This window comes from Loxodonta africana, chromosome 7 (genome assembly GCF_030014295.1).
Source record: "Loxodonta africana isolate mLoxAfr1 chromosome 7, mLoxAfr1.hap2, whole genome shotgun sequence".
Taxonomy (NCBI): Eukaryota; Metazoa; Chordata; class Mammalia; order Proboscidea; family Elephantidae; genus Loxodonta; species Loxodonta africana.
The window spans coordinates 91,653,261-91,675,838 of NC_087348.1; the positions used below are offsets into that span (position 1 = coordinate 91,653,261).

At 42.5% G+C, this 22,578-nt stretch overlaps 1 protein-coding gene across 3 annotated transcripts in view; it reads right to left on the reverse strand.

Annotated features, from left to right (window-relative positions):
• Nucleotides 1–10,063, reverse strand: part of P4HA3 (prolyl 4-hydroxylase subunit alpha 3) — a 38,729-nt gene extending 28,666 nt beyond the window's left edge. For all 3 annotated transcript variants that reach the window (XM_003420042.3, XM_023538951.1, XM_010599585.2), the window contains exons 1-3: nt 9,864–10,063; nt 1,139–1,281; nt 225–448 (exon numbers count right to left, since the gene is read on the reverse strand). In XM_003420042.3, the coding sequence (XP_003420090.1) occupies nt 225–448; nt 1,139–1,281; nt 9,864–10,063 (567 nt within the window). The remainder of the gene's footprint in view (nt 1–224; nt 449–1,138; nt 1,282–9,863) is intronic.
• Nucleotides 10,064–22,578: the final 12,515 nt, after the last annotated feature.

Here is a 22,578-nt window from a genome sequence, read left to right on the forward strand (position 1 = left end):
TATCATAGCAACATACAAGCTTCCACTGACAAATGGGTGGTGGCTGTACATGAGGTACATCGGCCGGGAACTGAACCCAGTTCTCCCGCATGGAAGGTGAGATTTCTACTACCGAACCACCAACGCTGTAAAAATTAGAAATACATAAAAAATAATTGGAACACAGTAGATTCATCTCTAAGAAACTAGCACTGTGCAATTGCCCTGTTTCTGAATACTGTTACCTTGCCAACTTGGAAGCAGTCGTCTGCCGTGAGGGAGAAAAGCCGTCTGGGACTGTAGAGGTCGGTGACAGCAGAGCCGGTAACTCTCTGGAAGAGGCCTCGGGCCAGCCCCTTCACATTGAGCATGTACACGTCCTGCAACCGCATCAGGGCCCTCGCTGCCCCTTCAAGGTCCTCAAAGGCTGGAAGGTCCTGCTCCACTTTCTGATAACCATCCTTCAGAGCTGTACAGGTCATAAAAGCATCGTCTATCATTCAAAAAACTGGTAGTGAGCATCAGTATATACAAGGCAAGATCACCTGTCCAGATATGTCATGAGCAAAGGTAACGTTTTAATCGTCTTTGTGTTACCAGTGGCAAGCACAGTTCCTGGCACAGAATGGATGCTTAATACAATGTCCTGAACAAGGAACAAATGATCTGGAGTAAAAAACAAGGCACACACTTCATCATGTTGTCCCATCCTATCTGTCTCCAGGAATCTTACCCTTTGGGGAAATAACTCTGCCTCTTCCCCAAAGTCAACTAACTTCTTAAAGTATAAAATACAGTAAATAAGGAAAGTGACCGCCCTACAGATCACACTGTAGAGGCAACTTAATGAAACAGAAATTATTTTAGAAGACCATTGCCTTCTACATATACAAAAAGGGGGTGATATATCCTGTACTTCTGCATAGGGATGTAGTGAAGATCAGATGAGATAATGGATATAAAAGTGCTTCCTAATATAAATCATATAAACATATTAACAAGGGGACCTAGTTCTTTCTACTAGCTACAGCTAAGGAAATCAATAATACCCCACCACGTCATTACCCCTTATCACATCCCATCAGACTCTCTCTCCTTTCCTCTGAGTCAGAAGATAACAATCTCTTCCCTCTTACCCTCCATTCCTCCTCCGCATTACCTTGGCTGTTCTCACTGGCCTCCAGACTGTGCACTACATTCCTCCAGTCTGACTGCAGGCGTTTGATGAGAGTAAACGCAAGCAGAGGGTTAGCCACAGGGGTTGCTGAATCCTCATGCAAAGAAAGCACCTTGTCATAGAATCTGAAAGAGAGGAACAGAGTGATCTTGCCACCACACCGAGGGAAGGCTGCCATGGTATATATGCATAAAAAGTAGCCAACATTGAAATGCTAAACCCCTTGAGACTCAGGTAATTCTCTAACCAACAGACTATACAAGCACAAAAAATATGAAAACCAAAAATACAACAAAAGTAGGTCCACTCATTTGTTCACTCAATGAGTCCATCCATACCAGTCAATTATTGTTATGTCAGGCACCATGCTAGATGCTGGAGATACAAAGGCAAGACAGGGTCAGCTCGTAAGGAGTTCACAGACAAGAAAATGATTGTTCTCTCTCATCACTCTACGCTCAATACTTACGATCTGGTGGAAGCTCAAAAACACTGTTGAATTAATTACAAGAATTGTGATTCATGCTATGAGAGAAGTGAGCATAAAACACTATGGCAACTAGTAGGCAAGGCACCTAACTCAGGTGGGAGTAAGAATGGGGTAATGGAAGACTTCTCAGAGAAGATAGCACTTGATCTGAGTCTTGAAGCATTAGTTAAAATATTAATAGCTAGATGTTAGAGCTAAAAACCAACAACTTAATAAATAAAAATAAAATAAATAAATAAATAGCTACTACTTATTGAGCCCTTACCGTGTATTAGGCATCTGCTGAAAGAGCTGTAAATATGTTGTCTTATTTAATCCCCTAATAACCTCTGGAGCAGATTTTATTATGCCCATTTCACAGGAGAGGAAACTGAGACTAGGCTACACTGTTAGTAAATGGCAAAGCCAGTATTTGAACCCAAGTCTGCCTGACTCTAAAGTCTGAGTTCATAGCTAATTTTGCCATACTGTTTCCCACGGAACTAGAACAAAGACGGAAGGAAGTATTTGGGGCCAACAAAGGCACAGAGGCCTGACATATATTTGTTTATTCAATTAAGTCAATCTATGCTGGTCACTTGCTCGATGTCAGAAGCTAGATTCTGGGGATACAAAGACAAGATAGGGTTCAGTGATGAAGGATTTCACAGACAAGAAAATAACTTTCTCTTATCACTCTATATGTAAGCTCAATAAATATTTTTATGAATGAATGGATGAAAGCTACTTTTCTAGGAGCTAGGAACAAAAACTTGAATAAGACAATAACCTTAGGGAGAACAGACAGGGGGTGATTAATTAGGCCAGAGGAGGTCAGGGAAGGTTTCACAGAGGAGATAACAAATTATGACTTGAAGGGTAAATACAAATAATGAGAAAGGGAGTAGGAGGCCTCCTTTCAGGCAGAGACCAGTCATGGTACAGAGCGAAACATCAGAGGGATTACAAGTAGCTTAGTATTGGGGGACGGATGTGTATTGGGAGGATGGGTAGGAGATCAGGCTGGAGAAGTGAGCGGTGCCTCATAGGCCTTGCTGAGGAATTTGGTTTTTACCCCGAGTGCCATTGCTGTTGTTGTTGCCTAGAGTTGACTCCAACTTATGGCAACCTATGTACAGAACAAAACATGGCTTGGTCTTGGGTCATCCTCACAATCGCCAGCATGTATGAGTCCATTGTTGTGACTGTTGTGCCAATGGCCCTCTACTTCATCAAACATGATATCCTTCTCTAGTTACTGATCCCTCCTGATGACATGTCCAAAGCAAACAAGTCAGACAATGTTCTGTCGTGATCTATAAGGTTTTCATCGGCTAACTTTGGGAGGAGATCACCAGGCCTCTCTTCCTAGTCTGTCTCAGTCTGAAAGCTCCACTGAAACCTGTCCACCCTGCTGGTATTTGAAATACTGGTACCATAGCTTCCAGAATCATAGCAAGATGAAAGCCACTACAGTACAACAAACTGGCAGAAGGGTGGTAAAGTGCAATTAGGAGCCACCAAATGGTTTCAGGGGGAATGGGACACACTATGATTTGTTTTCATTTATAAATCTGTTGAGAAGGTGAGGTGGATGATTCAGAGATGGAAGCAGCTAGAGGCAGAAAGACCAGTTAGGACACCATTTCAAAACTGTAGGCAAGAGACAATGAGGGTCTGAGCCATGACAGCAACGGTGGACAGAGGATGGAATGGATCTAAGAGAGGTATTTGGAAGTAGACTATATGTAGAAACTGGGGAGACCGTACACCAGCAATGAAGAGGTGGGGTTGTCTAGCATGCTTCCAACATTTCTGGCTTGGCAGCATTCGCAGAAAAGGGCCAGAAATGGTGGGTCCTGAATTGATCATCTTTCTAGTTAATTCTTCTCCTCCCCAGATACTATATAAGCAAGAGATGCTATTTCCTTTCCGGGTATACTAGGGTTATTCCATTCTTAACACACTAAAAGATTTGTTATTGAAATTTATTGAGTGTCTATAATACAGCAGACTGAAGAGTTATAGTTCTGATTTCTGCAACCTTTTTTCTCTTACTTTAAAATTATTAATTTCAAAAACAGTAGAATACCAACAATGGAAGTAAAAGAGAAAAAGGGTGTGTGAAAAGGAGATGGATTTATCTGATATAGCTTAAGCGTTTAAGAACATGTGAGGATATAGGAGTCCTTAGGCAAGAGTGGGGGCACTGGTGGCACAGTGGTTAAGAGCTCAGCTGCTAACCAAAAGGTTGGCAGCTCGAATCCACCAGCTGCTCTTTGGAAACCCTATGCAGCAGTTCTACTCTATCCTATAGGGTCGCTATGAGTTAGAATTGACTTGATGGAAGAGTTTTTTTTTTTTTTAGGCAAGAGCAGGGGTCTTCCATGAGTGGAAAGTGATGAGGGGAAGACTAGAGGGAGTGGCAGCGTAGAGGGATTTCAACCTTTGAAGCAGGAATCTGATTTCAGAATTTCTCAAGGGTGGTGCCCTCAACTGTGAAATGGGGCTTGAAATAGAAGATGACTTGCTTCATGGTGCTTCCATGGAGCCTAATGGTTCAATTCAAGCATAAACAAAGGATTGTGGGTCTAGGTGCCGCAGGGAAGAAATGAGAAGCCTGGCAAGTCCCAGCTTGTCTCTGATCCCAATGACAGGGCAGTTTGAGACTGCTTCTTTAGAGTTTTGAAACTAAACCAGCCTCCGGGGAGTGGGAGTTTTTACTGCCCATTATTCTCTGCTTCGGCTCCACATGGAACTACTTAGTGAAAGATATTCCATTGCTAGATGAAAAAACTTACGAGCTTTTTTCACAGGTTTGAGTCCAGACTGAAGAGTAAGTATCCAGGAACAAATGAGGCTGACTGGGCGGTGATTTTAGAAGACAGTCAGGTAGGGAGGAGCTGGGCGGAGACTTGAGATTTATCCTGGCCCAGCTTCCAAACACCCTTCAGTCTTCCCTTCTGCAGAACGGAAGAACTGGTCTGGTCTAGAAGACTTGTCTGGGTGCTTTCAGAATGAACATTCTATTATTTCTTCCCATCGCCTTTCTACAACTGAATAAATAAATTCCTCATTTGGTGCCTGAGGACTAATTTTTAACAGGCATCAGAGGAAAATGAGGCACAAAGGCAGAGAAGCAGGGCAGAGAAGTGGAGATTTGCGTCAAGTCATCCATCAGGTCAAAAGCACTGTCTTTCTTGTTTTCTTCACATCCACTCCGCATTATGGGTTCTATTTGTTTAGGCCAGCAGCCTGCTCTCTCCTGCAGCTCACCAATTCAATCCAGTGTCAGATATGTCATTTTTCTGAGACACAAAGGGAAAAAAAAACCTATCATCTAGTATCTGAGACTGGTTTGGAATCCAAACATTGGCCTTATGCCCAGTCTCTGAGCAAATAGTTGGTTCCAGAGAACAAGTTACTGGATGCTGAATTCAAACCTCAAGGTTTCCTAAATGGCTTTTTGCTTTAACAAATGCTGCTGCGAGTGGAAAATCAGATCCTTTCCTTCAAGAATCTGCACATAAAATTTGTAACCCAATCCTGTATTAAGCATAGACTGGGAAGGCTATCCAACCACAATACATGGGCTATTTCAATCCAACATGTTTCTCCTTTGGAATTCAGAAATGTTTTGTCTCAGTTCTTTGGAGACATTCTAAATGCTTAATTCCTAGCACAATAATTGCCGCTGATACTACTCTCTACTCTTGGTGACGTTGTAAACTAAAACAAAATGAACAAAAAAACTTAGGGATTAACTTTACTTTCTATAACTAGTATAGTTTTCATTCATTAACTTGGACGGGAAGTAGTTGCAACATTAATACTTCATTTTTTGATCTAGAAATTTGAAGAATATGAACTGAGGTCCTTAGAAATAACATCTCAAGTTACATAAAATCACTAGTTTGGGAATATAGAAAAATGAGCAGAAGCTGCCAAAATTCTTGTTTTAAAAGGCAAACATCTCGCTAGGCTTTACAGCATTGACTAGAGAACAGAATGATCGAGTCCCCAAAATATCAAACCAAATTAACAAAATTAAACGTATAGAGCTCCCTCATTCATACTCTTGTTCATAAGAAAAGAATCTGAAATGCTTCTTAATCTTTTTTATTATCTGGCCTCTCACAATCCTAGTTAATACTTAAAGCCAAAAGTGGAACTAGTTTCACCAGCTTGTCTTAAACAACAACATAAAGAGCTAACATTTGTTGAGCATTATTACATTCCAAGCAGAATGATAAATGCCTTTAAATGATGAGATTATTTCATTTAATCTTCCCAACAACGCTGTGGGGATAGGTACTGTTATTATCATCATTTTACAGATCAAGAAACTAGATCTTAAAGAGGTAAAGGAAGTTGCCAAGGTCAGTATCAGGGATTAGAACAGAGGCCTGTTTAACTCCCAAATCCAGACTTTTAACCACTATGCTCTGTGGCCTCTCATGAAACCCCAGGGCTTGGTCTGTGGCCCTGGTATATTAGGCAGCAGTAGGGACCTCATTGCATGAGGAGAGTTGGATTAACAAGTTTTTAAAAACTGTGTTCTAGTCCTGGATTTGCTACCTACTAGATTTATAATCTTGAATAAGCAAATTTACCTCTCTAAACTTTAGTTTTCTCATATTGTCAATGACTCTCATTTGTTAAAAAAGAATAATACATATCTATCTCAAAGGGTTGCATGTGCATAAGAATCAAATAGGATAAGGTTTGTGCAAGACCTGCTACTGTGACAAAGATATGACAATGACAGTGGTGATAAGACAGTGAAGGAGACCAGCATGCAGAGGGGGCCCCCTGGCCAGCTGCAAGCAATCTCCTCTGAGACCGTTTCCTGAAAGGGCTGGCACCAGGATCCTGATCCCCCATCTCCACCTGAGCCATCCAAGGAAAGAATTAGTGGTATGAGAACAAGCAAATGGCTAGCAGAGAGCATGTTGGGATCTGAAATCAAACAGAAAAAAAGTCTGTCCTATTTCCATCAATGAATTTGGACTCTGATTATCCTGTCCTAAGAACAAAATTAAAACACTTTTCTCTATAAACATAGACCCACAGAATGCTAAGCAACTATACTACTGCAAAGAGTCGACAAGAATTATCAACATTATAATTTATTGTTAGACAAAATTAATACACATGTACATATATTCTATATGTATATCATAACCTAGTCACACTATTTCAAACTAACAGAAAGTTCAAACATACTTGCAAGCTTCATACATAGTCACGTACTAAATTACATTATTGTTCATTCGTTCAGTCACCATTGAGTAACAACCAAGATCAATCACACACCCTCTACACACAAACTAGTACATGGGCTCTCTCACAGTCATAGTCATACACACCTTCTTTCCATGTCACCCCAGAATCGGCATGACCATCATATACAATCACACTCACTCACACCTTCATAAGCAGTGCATTGTGACACAGCCCTTGGTTGTCTCAGTTCAGCAGGACACTCACATGATATGAGTACAGTATTATATATTCATATTGCGATGTGGTCACAACCATTGGGTAAAAACAGCACCAACTGTGAAAATGGCATAGCGGCATCAGACCTCTAACTTCATGTGGAGGGAGAACCATCATCATCAACAGCCCAAGGTTGATCCCTTCGAAGTAGAAGTCAAACACACCTCCACTCTCTGACCTTTTTACCAATTCTGATGCCAGCTCTCTACTTCTCTGCTGAGTTGGATAATTTGTTGCAATGGCCACATAGAACTCACAGACAATACTCACAATTATGGGGTTTATTAGGGAAGTAACAGATTACAGTCCAGGATCAGGAACAATTCAGGATATAGTTCTTCAATCAGGACAGCTTCTTTTCAGTTGTGCTTGCAGGTAGGTCTCTCTCTGACCCTCTGCCTCTTGGCCTGGCCTCTGCCCTGCTCAGGCAGGTGTTACAAAGCTCTTTAGCTCTGCCAATAAGTGCCTAGAGGCACCCCACTCCACCAAGAAGCCTCCTGCCCAAAGGCACTCAGCTTTCTCGCTCCATAGATTGGCAAGCCTAGCTCCGCTGACAAGTGCCCAGAGGCATCGCACTGCACCATGAAGCCTCCTGCCTGAAGACTCTCAGCTCTCTCGCTCCATGAGCTGGCATCCCCACTGAAGCCACCCTGCTCCTTGGGCCGGGAAGTCTATAGTGCGGTCTCGTGCTCGCCTCCTGGTTCTGCTGTTGCTGTTTCTCTGTGGCTACTATTTCTCTGCTGCTTCTAGCTGTTCTGTGCCATCTCAGATGTTACAGCTCTCTCTCTGTCTCCTGGGTCTAGGAGGTTCTCAGCGCAAGGACCCTGGATCCAAAGGACACACTCCACTCCCAGCTCTTCTTTCTTGATGATAGTGAGGTCCCCTCTCTGCTCTGGGATTGGCTCTCTTTTAAGCCTAGTGAGATGGCAAAACTGACCAATCCCCTCATTTCGGTTCCATATGCCTTATTTGCATGGTCCCACCCCCACACAAGGGTTCCATGCACCTTATCTGCATTTTTAGCAGTGGACCACAAGTACCTTATTTGCATAGTCCCACCCAATCATTTTGTAGGAATCACAAGACTATGGTGAGAAAGGCCATATAAAAACAATTCTGTTTCTCACAGTGTTGGAGGAATTCTCACGTCCCAAGAAGAGAAAGCAAAATACATACTCATATACATGCAATCATATACAATCACTCACTTTCATAGCTGGACACAGAGTCAATAAATGCTTACACTACCCCAGTGTCCAAGTCTTGTATTATTTTATCCCACAGTGTGTAGCCCTAGAGTTTGTTGATTCTGTAGCAAAACAACATTGGCTAAGCATCTGTTTGTGTGTTATATACACAGTATCTTCCAGTCGCAAGTATAGTTATTCACAATTTTTTCTTGGTGTCAAAGGCTTTCACATACATATAACATCTCAGTTATTATTTATCCAGTCTGTAGGGAGCTCTTAGCATATGTGGTGGCATAGTGGTTAAGAGCTACTGCTGCTAACCTAAAGGTCAGCAGTTCATATCCATCAGGTGCTCCTTGGAAACCCCATTGGGCAGCTCTACTCTGGGTCACTGTGAGTCAGAATTGACCCGACAGCTATAAGTTTTTTTTTTTTAAAGCATGTGTAAGAGACACTGTATGGCACAACGGTTAAGCACTTGACTGCTAATCAAAAGGTTGGCAGTTCAAGTTTGCCCAGAGGCACCACAGAAGAAAAGCCTGACAATTGACTTTTGAAACATCAGCCCCAGAAAACCAGTTCTACTCTGACACACATGGGTCACCGTAAGTCAGAACCGACTTGACAGCAACTGCTTTGATTTTTGGTAAAGATCAAGGGAAGGGGGAACTGAAAGCAAAAGAGGAGATGGACATCACTGGTCAGCAGTCATGATGCAGAGGCTCCAAGCTCTATCCCAGGGCTTAGAACAAAGCTTGGCTCATAGTAAGCACATGTGTTGAATGAATTAATTTTTCATACTATATATAGTTACTTCTACTCAGCATATTCCACATGCATAGCGTGATACCCATAGTGCCATGCCCATCCAGTCCCAATGACATATATGTTTCATACAAAGTCACAGAATCTCCTCTGATGCATCATATAAAATGTCAGTTCACCGGGTCACACAGTGTTTCACAGTTCTGATTCACAGTGCCAACTCACAAGGTCAACACACGTGGGGCCACAGCATCCCCATATTCTCTACATTTTATGGTCACAGTGTCTGTGTCATTGCATGGTTCCACTGTGTCTGTGTCACTGTGACAGAGCTGGGGTCCCCTGTAGCATGACACAGTGCCTTGTGAGGTCATACTCTGCCTCAGAGTATTCCATCACACTTCTCCACAGTGTGTCAACTTCACCGTGTGATGCTGGATCTGGGGTGCCACTACCTGTGTGATGGGAGTGTGGGGCCCCACACAATGTGACACAGTGCCTGTGGGCTCATACTCGGTCTCAGTTTCCCCACCACCACACAGGGACCGGGGTCCTACACAGGGTCTGGAATCACACCAGACCTCAGAGTCACTCCCTATCCCACACCACAGTGTCTCAGTCTCACCGTGTGACACTGGGTCTGACGTCCCACGCAGAACGACAGTGAGTCTGGAGTCACACGCTGCCTCAGTCATTCCCACTCTGCACCGCAGTGTCTCGGTCTCGCACTGTGAGTCTCTCCCACTCAGGCTTCTCTGTCGCCCCGCCCCACTGTCCTCACCTGGTCAGGTCCCGCAGCCGCGCCTCCTCCCCGCGCAGGTAGCGCCGCAGCAGGGCCAGCAGCCGGCGCTCGGGCGCCAGGGCGCGCGCCACGCTAGTCAGCGCGGAGAACGTGTCCCCCTGCGCCGCGGGCCCCGCCGGACCCCTGGGCCCCAGCGCCAGCAGCGCCAGCAGCGCGGCCAGCCGAGCCACGGGACCCATGGCCGGCGCTCGCTCGCGTCCTCTCAGACGGTGCCGCCAGCCCTGCGCCCGGCGCTCGGAGCTCCAGCCCTGCTCCTCCCCTGGGCTTCGCCCCGCCCCTTCGCCTTGCCTGTCAGGCCTGCTTAGCCCCCCACCGCCGACTCCTTACTTGCTCTGACCGCTCCTCGGGTTCCTGCCTCTCAGCTGCTCAGACTGCGTGAGCGGACTGCCTGCAACCTCAGTGGCGCTCCCTTCACTAAATCACAGCCCCAGGAAGGTGTTTCCTCTGTGCCCATTTCACGTATGTGGAAACTGAGACACGGGGTGGTGTGAGCGTTGAATTCACTGGCCTAAGGCTGTACAAAGGAGCCCACTGGGCTGCTAAACCAAAGATTGAAGGTGGAACCCACCAGCCCCTCGACCAGAGAAGGATGCGGTAGAAAATCCTATGGGGCAGATCTACTCTGTCATATAGGGTCGCTGTGAGTCGTAATCAACTCCACGGCACACAAAAACAAGGCTGTACAAGGCCACCCCAACAATATTCACCCCCTGGTTCAGGGGTGGAACTATAGAAACATTACTGAATTCTGATTGGTAAATCCAGGAGAGCAAATAATGCGGTATAATAATAGAGGTACCATAGCGACGTGTGTGTGTGTGTGTGTGTGTGTGTGTGTGTGTGTGTAAAGAGCTGTGGGAGAGCCCCAAACCCAAAAAACCATTGCCTTCCAGTCGATTCCGACTCACAGTGCGGGAGAGCAGAGGGGAGGAAAACATTTCACAGAGGACGTGACATCTGAGCGATCCTGAATGATGAGTAGAAATTTGACCAGGAGGTTAGGCGTGATGAAGGGCATTAGGGCCAGTGCATAACGTTTCTAGGACTTAGAGGACCTAAAACTCTGGGATCCCAAGTCTCTGCTCTACACAATATATTACACAGTTACTTAAGCAAGCAAACAAAATTATTATTTACATCCTACTAGGTTACTTATTTTTTCCCAGGCATTTGTTCATTCATTCAACAAATGTTTACTGGTACCTACAGTACTGCGTGGCATAGTGGTTAAGAGCTAAGGTTGCTAACCAAAAGGTTGGCAGTTCGAATCCACCAGTGGTTCCTTGGAAACCCCACGGGGGCAGTTCTACCCTGTCCTGTAGGGTCACTATGAGTCGGAATGTACTCAACAGCAGTGATTTTTTTTTAAGGTACCAGGCTGAGGACACAGAGAAACAGCAGACCCAGCGCTAACCCCGGTCCTAATGAGCTCACAAGAGGAGACAGATATGTAAACAAATAACCACAATAAAATGTGATTAGGGTAACCAAGAGTGGTGCCATGTGCAATGGCAGCACTGAGCAGGAAGCCTATGCACATGCATTGGTGGTGGAGAGGGCTTCACAGAGGAAGCAACGTGCACTGGCCCAAGGGATGAAAAAGGATTATCTCCATTGTGGCAGGCAAGGGAGGGATGGGCAGAAGGTGCCTATGGGTACCAAGGTTCAGGGGTGGAAAGTAGTTTGAGTTTTGGAAGTGATGAAAAGTTTCTTTGGTTGGAGCTGTCATATTGTGAAGGGGCTTTGCATGTCATACTAAGAAAATTATCCCGTCATCTATGAAAATCCAATGGAAGCACAAACAACAGAAGATCAGCTTGATAATTGGGGCCTCCTAAAAATTTAGTGCTTATGTTCATCAAAAGACTTTACCAAAAGAGTAAGAAGAGAACCTACAGACTGGGGAAAAAAAAATTGACAACAACACATCTGACAAGGGTCTAATCTCTAAAATGTATAGAAAATGCCAACACCTCAACAACAAAAAGACAAACAATCGAATCAATAAGTGGGCAAAGGACATGAACAGACACATCACCCCAGAAGACATTCAGGAGGCTAACAAACATATGGAGAGATGCTCCTAAATATGAGCCATTGTTGTTGTTGTTGTTAAGTGCCATCAAGTTGATTTCGACTCATAGTGATCCTATGTACAACAGCCCTTCGCCATCCTCATAATCGTTGCTATGTTTGAGCCCATTGTTGCAGCCACTGTGTCAATCCATTTTGTTGAGGGTCTTCCTCTCTTTGGCTGACCCTCTAATTTACCAAGCATGTCCTTTTCCAGGGACTAGTCCTTGCTGATAACATGTCCAAAGTACATGAGATGAAGTCTTGTCATCTTCCCGTCTAAGGAGCATTCTGGCTGTACTCCTTCCAAGACAGATAGATTTGTTTGTTCTTCTGGCAATCCATGGTATATTAAATATTCTTTTCCAACATCATAATTCAAAGGTGTCAATTCTTTGTTCTTCCTTATCCATTGTACAGTTTTTGCATGCATAGAAAGCAACTGAAAATACCATGGCTTGGGTCAGGTACACCGTAGTCCTAAAAGTAACATCTTAGTTTTTTAACACTTCAGAGAGGTCTTTTGCAGTAGATTTGCCCAATGCAATATGTCATTTGATTTCTTGACTGCTGCTTGATTGTGGATCCAAGTAAAATGAAATCCTTGACAACTAAAACACTTTCTCCATTTATCATGATGTTGCTTATTGGTCCAGTTGTGAGGATTTTTGTTTTCTCTATGTTGAGATGTAATTTATACTGAAGGCTGTAGTCTTTGATCTTCATTAGTAAGTGCTTCAAGTCCCCTTTGCTTTTAGCAAGCAAGGTTATATCATCTATATATCATAGGTTGTTAGTGAGTCTTCCTCCAATCCTGATGCCAAGTTCTTCTTCATATAGTCCAGCTTCTCATTAGCCATTAAAAAAAATGAGAGATGCAAATCAAAACTACAGTGAGATACCATCTCACCCCTGTAAAAACAGCACTGATCAAAAAAAAAAAAAAAAAACAGAAAACAACAAATGCTGGCAAGGTTGTGGGGGACACTGGAACTCTTACACACTGCTGGAGGAATATAAAATGGTACAACCACTATGAAAAGCAGTATGGCACTTTCCTCAAAAAGCTATAAATAGAAATACCATATGATCCAGCAATCCCACTCCTAGGTATACATCCTGGAGAAATAAGAGCAGTGACACAGATAGACATACACACACCCATGCTCATTGCAGCATCATTCACAACAGCAAAAAATGGAAGCAAGCAAAGTATCCACCAATGGATGAATGGATCAAGAAAATGTTGTGCACACATACAATGGAATAGTACACAACAACAGAATAATGATGAGTCTGTGAAACATTTTATAACATGGATGAATCTGGAGGACATCATGCTGAGTGAAATAAGTCAATCACAAAAGGACAAATACTAGATGATACCACTTTTATAAAAAGTCAAGAATAGGTTTACACACAGAAAGCAACGTTGATCATTACCAGAGAGGGGAGGGAAAACCACTTACTAGATAGTAGACACTTGTTAATTCTGGTGAAGGGAAAGGCAATACACAATATGGGGGAAGTCAACACATCATGACCAAGGTAAATGAAGACACTGAGAGGTATGAAAGAATAAATGACAACTACGATAAATCCTATTAACATATACAGTTCTGCAACAACAGTAATAACAACCAAAAATTTGTAAGTGGTTACGTAGGTAGATATATATACTATATAGGTTTGGGAGAGTGTATGGGAGTACATGTGTGTGCGCATACAGGTATAGTTGTGGGCATTTGCATATACATATTTGTATGTGCTACATATATATTCATATATATAATAGAGCACATAGGGGGCATACCCAGTCCAAACTCAGTGCCGTCGAGTCAATTCCGACTCATAATGACCCTATAGGACAGAGTAGAACCACCCCCATAGAGTTTCTAAGGAGCACCTGGCGGATTTGAACTGCCAACCCTTTGGTTCGTAGCCGTAGCACCTAACCACTACACCACCAGGGTTTCCAATAGGGGGCATAGTTACGGAAATTTCCTAGACATCCAAACACCTTGTGGGTCTTAGTTTCTCGGTTTGAAGGCTCAGGACCATCGTCTCGGGGGACATCTAGGTCAACTGGCCTAACATAAAGATACTGTTCTACATTCTAGTTTGGGGAGTAGTGTCTGAGTCCTAAAAGCTTGCAAGCAGCCATCTATGATATAACTACTGGTCTCCTCCCATCTGGAGCAAAGGAGGGGGAAGGAAACTAAAGACTCAAGGAAGCAATTAGTCCACAGGACTAATGGCCCACACGGACCACAGCCTTCTCTAGCCTGGGAGCAGAACTAGATAGTGCCTGGTTACCACTACCGACTACTCTGCAGGAACACAATAGAAGGTCCCAATTAGAATGGGATAAAAATGTAGAACAAAATTCAAATTTATAAAAAAGACCAGATTTACTGGACTGATCAAGACTGGAGGAACCCCCAAGACTATTGCCCTAAGACACTCTTAACCTGGAACTGAAGCCACTCCCAGAGGTCACCTTTCAGCCAAATAATAGATCGGCCTATAAAATAAACAACACCGGTAAGGAATGTGCTCCTTAGAACAATCAACTATTAGAGCAAATGAGCAACATTTGCACCAAAAGCAAAGATGAGAAGTCAAGGGGGGGGGCAGGGAAAATTGGACAGGTAGAATTGGGAAGGCAGGGTGGAAATGAGGAGAGTGCTGACACATTGCGAGGATAGGAACTAATGTCACAGAAAAATTTCTGTATGAATCATTGAATGAGAAAATAATTTGCTGTGTAAACTTTCACATAAAACACAAAAAAGTGTTCAAAAAAATCCGATGGAAGTCTTTAAGGAGGCAATAATGATGACAACAATAGCAACAGTGAAAATAACAGTTAATACTTGCTATGCATTCTGCGTGCCAGGCACTGTCCGAAGCATTTTACATGTGTTAGCTTCTTTAATTCTCATGCTAACCATATGGCGTAGGTAGTATCACTGATCCCATTTTACAAATGAGAAGAATGAGGCATAGAGTGAATAAAGAACTTACCCAATGTTAATCACTTGTAGATAACATTCAGAGGTATATTGGAAAATTGGCTTTCTAGGGAATGGGGAAAAGCCTTAACTTGTGGCATTTGCCAATTTCTGTGGTGTAAATACTCCTGCTGTGGCTGATTTCAAGGTACCTAGACTACATCACTGAAAGCAGTTGGACAGAGATGCTAAAAATCGGTGCTCACAAGCTGGTGTGAGCCAGCTTCCGAACATCACTGCTTATGGTAGACATGAAGATATGCCATCGGGTCCCCCTTGAAGGGAAAACTTGCTGTACCGCTGTAGGGAATCGGTCAGAAGAGCCTCCAGTTGTCAGCTCCTTCAGGGTCTATGCTGAAGCAGAGAGCAACCTTGCCCTAGGCCATGCCCCTCCTTGGGCAGCACACATCCAGTCACTAAGGGATGTGAGGGAATAAAGACCCAGCCGCTTAGGCTCAACATGAGATAACTCTGACAGGCAATACTAGCTTCAGTGCTCCTGCCTCCTTGATTAGGCCTCTTTGACCTGATCCTCTGCCCTTTCCTGCTTCATCTCCTTTCCTACCATAGGTGTAGATTCCTAATAAACATCTTGTACCCCAAACTCCATCTCATCATCTGCTTCTGGAGAACTCAATTTGCAATTCCACATAATCGGCAAAAACAGCTAGTAAGTGGTAGAGTAGGGAACTGAACCCAGGTAGTATGGATCCAGATTCCACGTTCTTAATCACTACCAGAGGCAGGTTTACCATAAAGCTTTTGAAGTTTAAGCTTCAAGGCCCTTAACTTCAGCAGGCCCTTTCCCTGTCACTTGGTAGAGGAAGTAGGGGAAAGATTAGTAATGGGTTCACATAGTTACACATATTTGTAAAAATTGCAAAAGAAAGCTATTTTAACCACAGTTGATTAAATTGTCTCGTTCCACTCTGGCTTCCTCTCTATCACTCTTTCCCTCATAACATTTCCTTTTATGTTGGGAGTATTAAAATAACCAGGGGCTGTGTTTGCAACTAAATAGTCTCTTCTCAGCCTGCTTCCTGCCCTTAGAAGGTTAAGGGTGTAGAAGGCTATAGGGTCATTATGAGTCAGAACCAACTTGATGACACATAACAACAACAGATGGAGTAATGGTCCCCCAAAGATCAAGGACAACAGCCTTCAGTAAGAATTACACCTCAACATAGAGAAAACAAAATTCTTCACAACTGGACCAATAAGCAACATCAGGATAAATGGAGAAAAGTTGTCAAGGATTCCATTTTACTTGGATCCACAATCAACAGCCATGGAAATAGCAGTCAAGAAATCAAAAGACGCATTGCATTGGGCAAATCTGCTACAAAAGACCTCTTTAAAGTGTTGAAAAGCAAAGATGTCACCTTGAAGGCTAAGGTGCAACCTACCCAAAAAGCCATGGTGTTTTCAATTGCCTCATAAGCATGCGAAAGCTGGACGATGAATAAGAAAGACTGAAGAAGAATTGACACCTTTGAATTGTGGTGTTGGAGAAGAATATTGAATACACCACGGACTGCCAAAAGAACAAACAAATCTGTCTCGGAAGAAGTATAACTAGAATGCTTCTTGGAAGCAAGGATATCAAGACTATGCCTCACATACTTTGGACATGTTATCAGGACGGATCAGTCCCTGGAGAAGGACATCATGGTTAGTAAAGTAGAGGGTCAGTGAAAAAGAGGAGTTCCCTCAATTGCATGGGTTGACACAGTGGCTGCAACAATGGGTTTAAGCAAAACAACTATTGGGAGGATGGTGTCAGACTGGGCAGTGTTTCATTCTGTTGTACATAGGGTCACTATGAGTCACACAACAACAACAAAGATGTACATGTCCTAACCTCCAAAACCTGTGACTATGTTACTTACACGGCAAAAGGGACTTTGTAGATGCAATTAAGTTAAGGACCTTGAGATGGGGTAAGATTATCCTAGATTGCCCAGGTGGGCCCAATATAACCGTAAGAGTCCTTTAAAAAGTCGGAGAAGGAGATGTGAGAAGACAAGTAAAGACAGAGAGAGATTTGAAGATGCTACACTGCTGACTCTGAAGATAGAGGGGTCATGAGTCAAGGAATAAGATGCAGCCTCTAGAAATCGGAAAAAGCAAGGCAACAGGTTTTCCCCTAGAGTCTCCAGAAGGAACATAGCTGTGCTGACACCTTGATTTTAGCCTAGTGAAACCCATTTCAGACTTCTATACTTCAGAGTTGTAAGATAATAAATTTATAAGAAATGAATACATGGGTCCAAAGGTATCTTTTTATTTTGTATTGTCTCTATTTTATTCCAAGCTGGCAATGTTTCTGCTGATATAATTATCTTAAAACTTTTGAGAATTTCCTATTAGTCTATTGGATTTCACTCCATTAGATAAAAGCCACACTCACACTTCTTTCCAAGACATGCCCTTCTCTAACTTTGGCTGAGAGTCAGCATGCTGTGCTACGACAGCTTTAAGATTCTTAGAAGTTTTTTGCTGTTTTAAATACTATACCTAACGAGGCACACCATTAAGACTCCTAAAGACTCTCTTGTCTAGCAGAGATAATCTAGAAGGCATGCCCTTAAGATTCTTAGAAGCTCTGCTAGGCATGCCCTTAAATCTTTCTGAAGTCTCAAAAAAGGGTCTTCTAGCCACACCCTTTATCTTCATTAACTTTATGGGATATACCATCTTAACCAAGTAATGAAAGTTAAAACCACCAGCAATGGTACCATGTTTTACTGATTGCTCCTTGGATTTGTTCTTTACCCTGAGTCATTTCTTTATTTGAGGAACATTTACTGGTTGAAAAGACTGTCCTGGGCCCTCTATGTATTTCCTCCAACTTCTGCTTGGAAAAGGAATAGTTCCTTCTGTAATTTGTCTCTTACTTCTTGAGTTTTATCATACACAGCTAGAAGAAGCCAGTTTCCATTTTCAACATTCTGCCTGGAGATCTCTCTAGCCAGATCTATAATATCATTAGAACCTCTTCTATTTTCACATTACCTGCAAGCAACAGTTTCATTAACTATTCTACCATACATAATTGAGTGTTCTCTTCTTCAACTTCCAATAATATTTTCCTTTCTACCCTTCATATCCTCATTAAAAGTCTCCTAGAGGCTCTTCCGGATTTCACTAACAGCCTTCCAGCTTCTGATCACCAGCCAGACTCAAAACCAATGACAATGTTTTATGTTTGTATTATGGCAGCATCCCTTTCCAGGTACCAAATTCTATTCTAGTTCTCTATTGCTGGGTAACAAACTACCCCACAACTTATTGGCTTAAAATAGCAACTATCCTATAATATATTAAGATTCTGTGGGTCAGGAATTCAAGCAAGGCTCAGTTAGATGATTCTTCTGCTTTATGTAGTGTTGACTGATGTCACACAATGATATTCAACTGGCTTTGAGGTTCAGAGAAGGCTTGGCATATGCTTGACACCTTGGTGGAAGGATGTCTGTAAGACTAGGTTCAGTTGGACCCCTCATCCTTTCCATATAGTCTCAAGGACCCTCCATGTGGTCTCTCAAGCAAGGATGTCAATTTTTTTCCCCTAGCACTAAGAGACCAAGGTGGAAGCTGCCAGTCCTTTTATAGGGTAGGTCTGTAGCTGCTATAGTGTCACTTCCACCATACTCTACTGGTCAAAGCAGTCACAGGGAGCCCAGATTCCAGGGAAAAGGGAAATAGATCATGAGCGGGAATTGACTCGATGGAAACGGGTTTGGTTTTTTTTTTCCTCAATGAGGAGCCCTGATGGAGGTACAGTGGTTAAGGGCTATGGCTGCTACCCAAAATGTCAGCAGTTCAAACCCACCAGCCACTCCTTGGAAATCCTGTGGGGCACTTCCACTCTGTCTTATAAGGTCACTGTGAGTCAGAATCGATAAGGTCACTGTGAGTCAGAATCGATTCAATAGCGATGGCTTTTTTCTCAATGGGAAGAGTGTCAAAGAATACATGATCCTTGTAACTCTCCATACCCCTTTGTACTTCGGTGTGTATGTATTTCCTAAAAATAAGAACATCCTCCTACAAAACTGGGGGACTCACTTCCCCCTCTCTCCTCATTTTCTTCTCTATATTCTGAAGGAATTAAAGCAACAGATCAATGTTTCTCAAAGTGTGGCCCACCAATCACCTGTATCAGAATCGTGGGGTAAATGGTGAATATTCTAAAGAAAAATCAGAATTTAGGGCCCCAGCCAGACACATTGAATTCAAGCAATAGAAAGTGAAGTCCAAGAATCTGCATTTTTAACAGACTCTTAAGGTGACTTTTATGCACAGCTAAACTGAGACTACTTTAGGTGATTTCCAAAGTTCCTTTCAACTTAGATAGTCTTTGCTTCTAAGACATTAAATTGGTGGGTGTGACTTTGTATCCTTATCATTTTTTACAGAACTTGGTGCCCAATATATTTTTAGTAAATGAATAAATTTGGGTTTTGAAAATACAGATTCAAGTCCTGCTCAGGTATTTACCAGCTGTGATTATTTGGAAAAATTACTTAACCTTTCTGACCCTTGGAGTTATTTTTAAGATGGAAATAAAAATAGTAATTCCTATCATGGTGCCAAGGGTTGATGTGGGAGATAAATTAGATCATGCTTGCGAAAGCTCTCCTGATGATTTTAAATTGCAAAACTACTATAGGCACAAAGAGGGCCCAAAGAGGGTTTACGTCAGTTCTTCGAACACACAAATGGCTCAGGTAAAGCTTTATCCAGTGGACGGAACAGGGGGCTTATTAACACACAAAACAATGACCACCTTTGAAAATTACATTCCCACTGAAAGTAGTAGGGTCTTACCAAGGAAATAACATGATTTTTAGGAGAAATCAGAGGCGGTTCCATAGTGCCCCCTGGTGGAACTTCGAAGTTAACTCAATTTATTTTTCAAATAATTTGTGAAACATGCCTGTTTGCTTTGCAAAGAGATTAATCAATATATGCATCTGTTCCCCACCTAGACTAGGGGCTTTTTGTGGAGTTTCTCTTTCCCCAGAGCCTAGCATGCATTAATCCATTTATTAATTCAACCATTACTGTGCATCTGTGGTGCCAGGTGCTGTGGTTGGCACCCAGGGATACAGCATAGGACTGAGTTGGAGTCCCTGCCCTCAGAGCTCTTGTAGCCTAGTAGTGGATAAACCAAAACCAGACCCACTGCCGTCCAGTCGATTCCCACTCATAGTGACCCTATTGGACAGAGTAGACCTGCCCCAAAAGGCTTCCAAGGCTGTAATCTGTACAGACTGTCAAATTTTTCTCCCTTGAAGTGGCTGGTGGGTTCAAATCACCAACCTTTTGGTTGGCAATTGAGCGCTTAACAACTGCACCACCACAGATTAAAATCAATAACAACAGAGATACATGCCATGAAGGAGGAAGTGCAGAGAGCTATGAAACCACTTTCTTTGGCCAAAACTCAGTGACAAGTTTTGAGAAAAACACGGTACACTGAAGGATGGATGGCAAAACATAAGGCATGAAGTATAAATTGGAGGCAAATGGTTAAGCGCTACTGTATTAATGAATTTGGATTTTACCCTAAGTTCAATGGGAAACAACTGAGAAGTTTTAAGGAAAGGAATGATGTGATTAAAATGCTTTTTAAAGATTATTCCAACTACAGTGGGTAGAGCTGATTGGAGGAGGCAAGAATGAGGCAGAAAGGCCAGTTAGAAGGTTGCTGCAGTAGTTCAGGTTAGAAAGGAATGTTAGGAGGGTCACAAAGGGCATTTAAAATGTATTGGTAAAATTCCATTTCTTTCCCTGAGTGGTAGGTGCATAAGTGTTTTACTCTTTATACCTTACATTTTTAAATAAATTCTTTGGTATGTATGAAATAGTTCATTTAGAAACATACAAAGTCACAGAAAAAAAATTTTTTTTGTATATACATTTGTCATATAAATAAAGAATAGGGAAGATAGGATGCATGCTAAATTAATGATGAGAGTAGCCTCTGAGAAGGTGTGGTAGGTTGTAAAAATGGTCACAATCTTTATTCCCTGCTGTATTCGTGCACTTTGCTGTATGTCTTTGCACCGCCCCCCCCTTTAAGAGGCGGGGGCTATTCCCCTTCTACTTAAATCTGGGAAGGCCTTATTGTTTTCTTTGACAAATAAAATGCAACAAAAGGGGCAGTGTGCCAGTTCTGAGCCTAGGCCTCAAGAAGCCTTGCATGCTTTGTCCTCTTTTTGGAACCCAGCTCAGCCACCCATGTAAACAAGCCTGTTGGAATATCAGAGATCAGGTGGAGCAGAGCTTGACCATCCTAAATTAACTAGCACCCAGTTAATTTGGCAGCTAACCTCAGACATATGCATGGATCCAGCAAAGTCCAGAAGAACCACCCTGCTGAGCCCAGCCCAAATTGCCATTCTGTAGAACAATGAGATATATAATTACTGTTTTAAGCCATTAGGTTTTGGCATAGTTTGTTTCACAGCAAAAGTTGACTAATACAGAAATTTCTATCTGAATGTGAGATGCTGCCTTTAACCAAACCCTAAAATTCATGGCAATGGCTTTGGAATCAGGGGATGGGTGGAGTCTGAAAAAAATGGCAAGCAAACTTAGTGGAGTTTGAAAAAATGGTGAGGAAATTGTTATTGGAGCCTGGAAAAAATCATTTCTTAGTAGCAAAACAATTGGCATAACTGTTGCCTAAGGTAATTTAGAAGATGGAAAAGGTACTTAAAGAACTTCTGGATTTGCTACAGAGATCTCGAGGCAGAATGTTGTATCAGTTGTATGTTCCTAAGTGTGTACGATAACCTTGTAACAGGAAGAGATGCAGCAAAAAAAAAAAAAAAAAGAGAACTGGCCTGTTTGCAAACAGAATTTAGAGAAAACATAGAGGGGCTGGACTTACTCTGTTAAAAAATAAAACTCTTTCATCTTGAGGTGCTTTAGCCAACTAAGGATTAGTATAGTAAAATAGAGACTGGATATGTAGATCACACCAAAATTGTGGATGTAAAACACTTTGTAAAGATCTCTGAAACAATTAAAGTGATGCCTAGTAGACCCCTAGACAAAAGGGAGTCTCAGAATTCATTCAGCTAAATTGCACCCAACTTCCTAATCCACGAAAATGGCCAAACTCACACATGCGGCTATTGACAAGAACCTTAGTTCCTCACCACATGAGCCTCTCCGTAGGGCTGCTCATGACATGGCAGCTGGCTTCACCCAGAGCAAATCGTCTGAGAAAGAGTAAGAGTGACCAAAATGGAAGCCACGATGTCTTTTCTAACCTAATCTTGGAAGTGGTTTACCATTAGTTTTTCAAGACGAGGATCATTGGAGCCATCTTAGAGGTTAGCTACCATATTGCTCAAGGTCTCATAGCTAGTAATCTGTGGAGAGGAAGTATTTGAACCTAGGCACTCTGACATCAGAACCTGTGTTCTTAACCACTACAGAGTAAAGAAGGAAAAAAGGGAATGGACTTTATATATACTGTACAATAAAACCCTAAAATAATTTAAATGGCAACTATGGCTGAATCTCAAATCCTGTCTGAACTAATGTTATTGGAGAGGAAGGCAAGACTCAGTACATAAATCACAGAC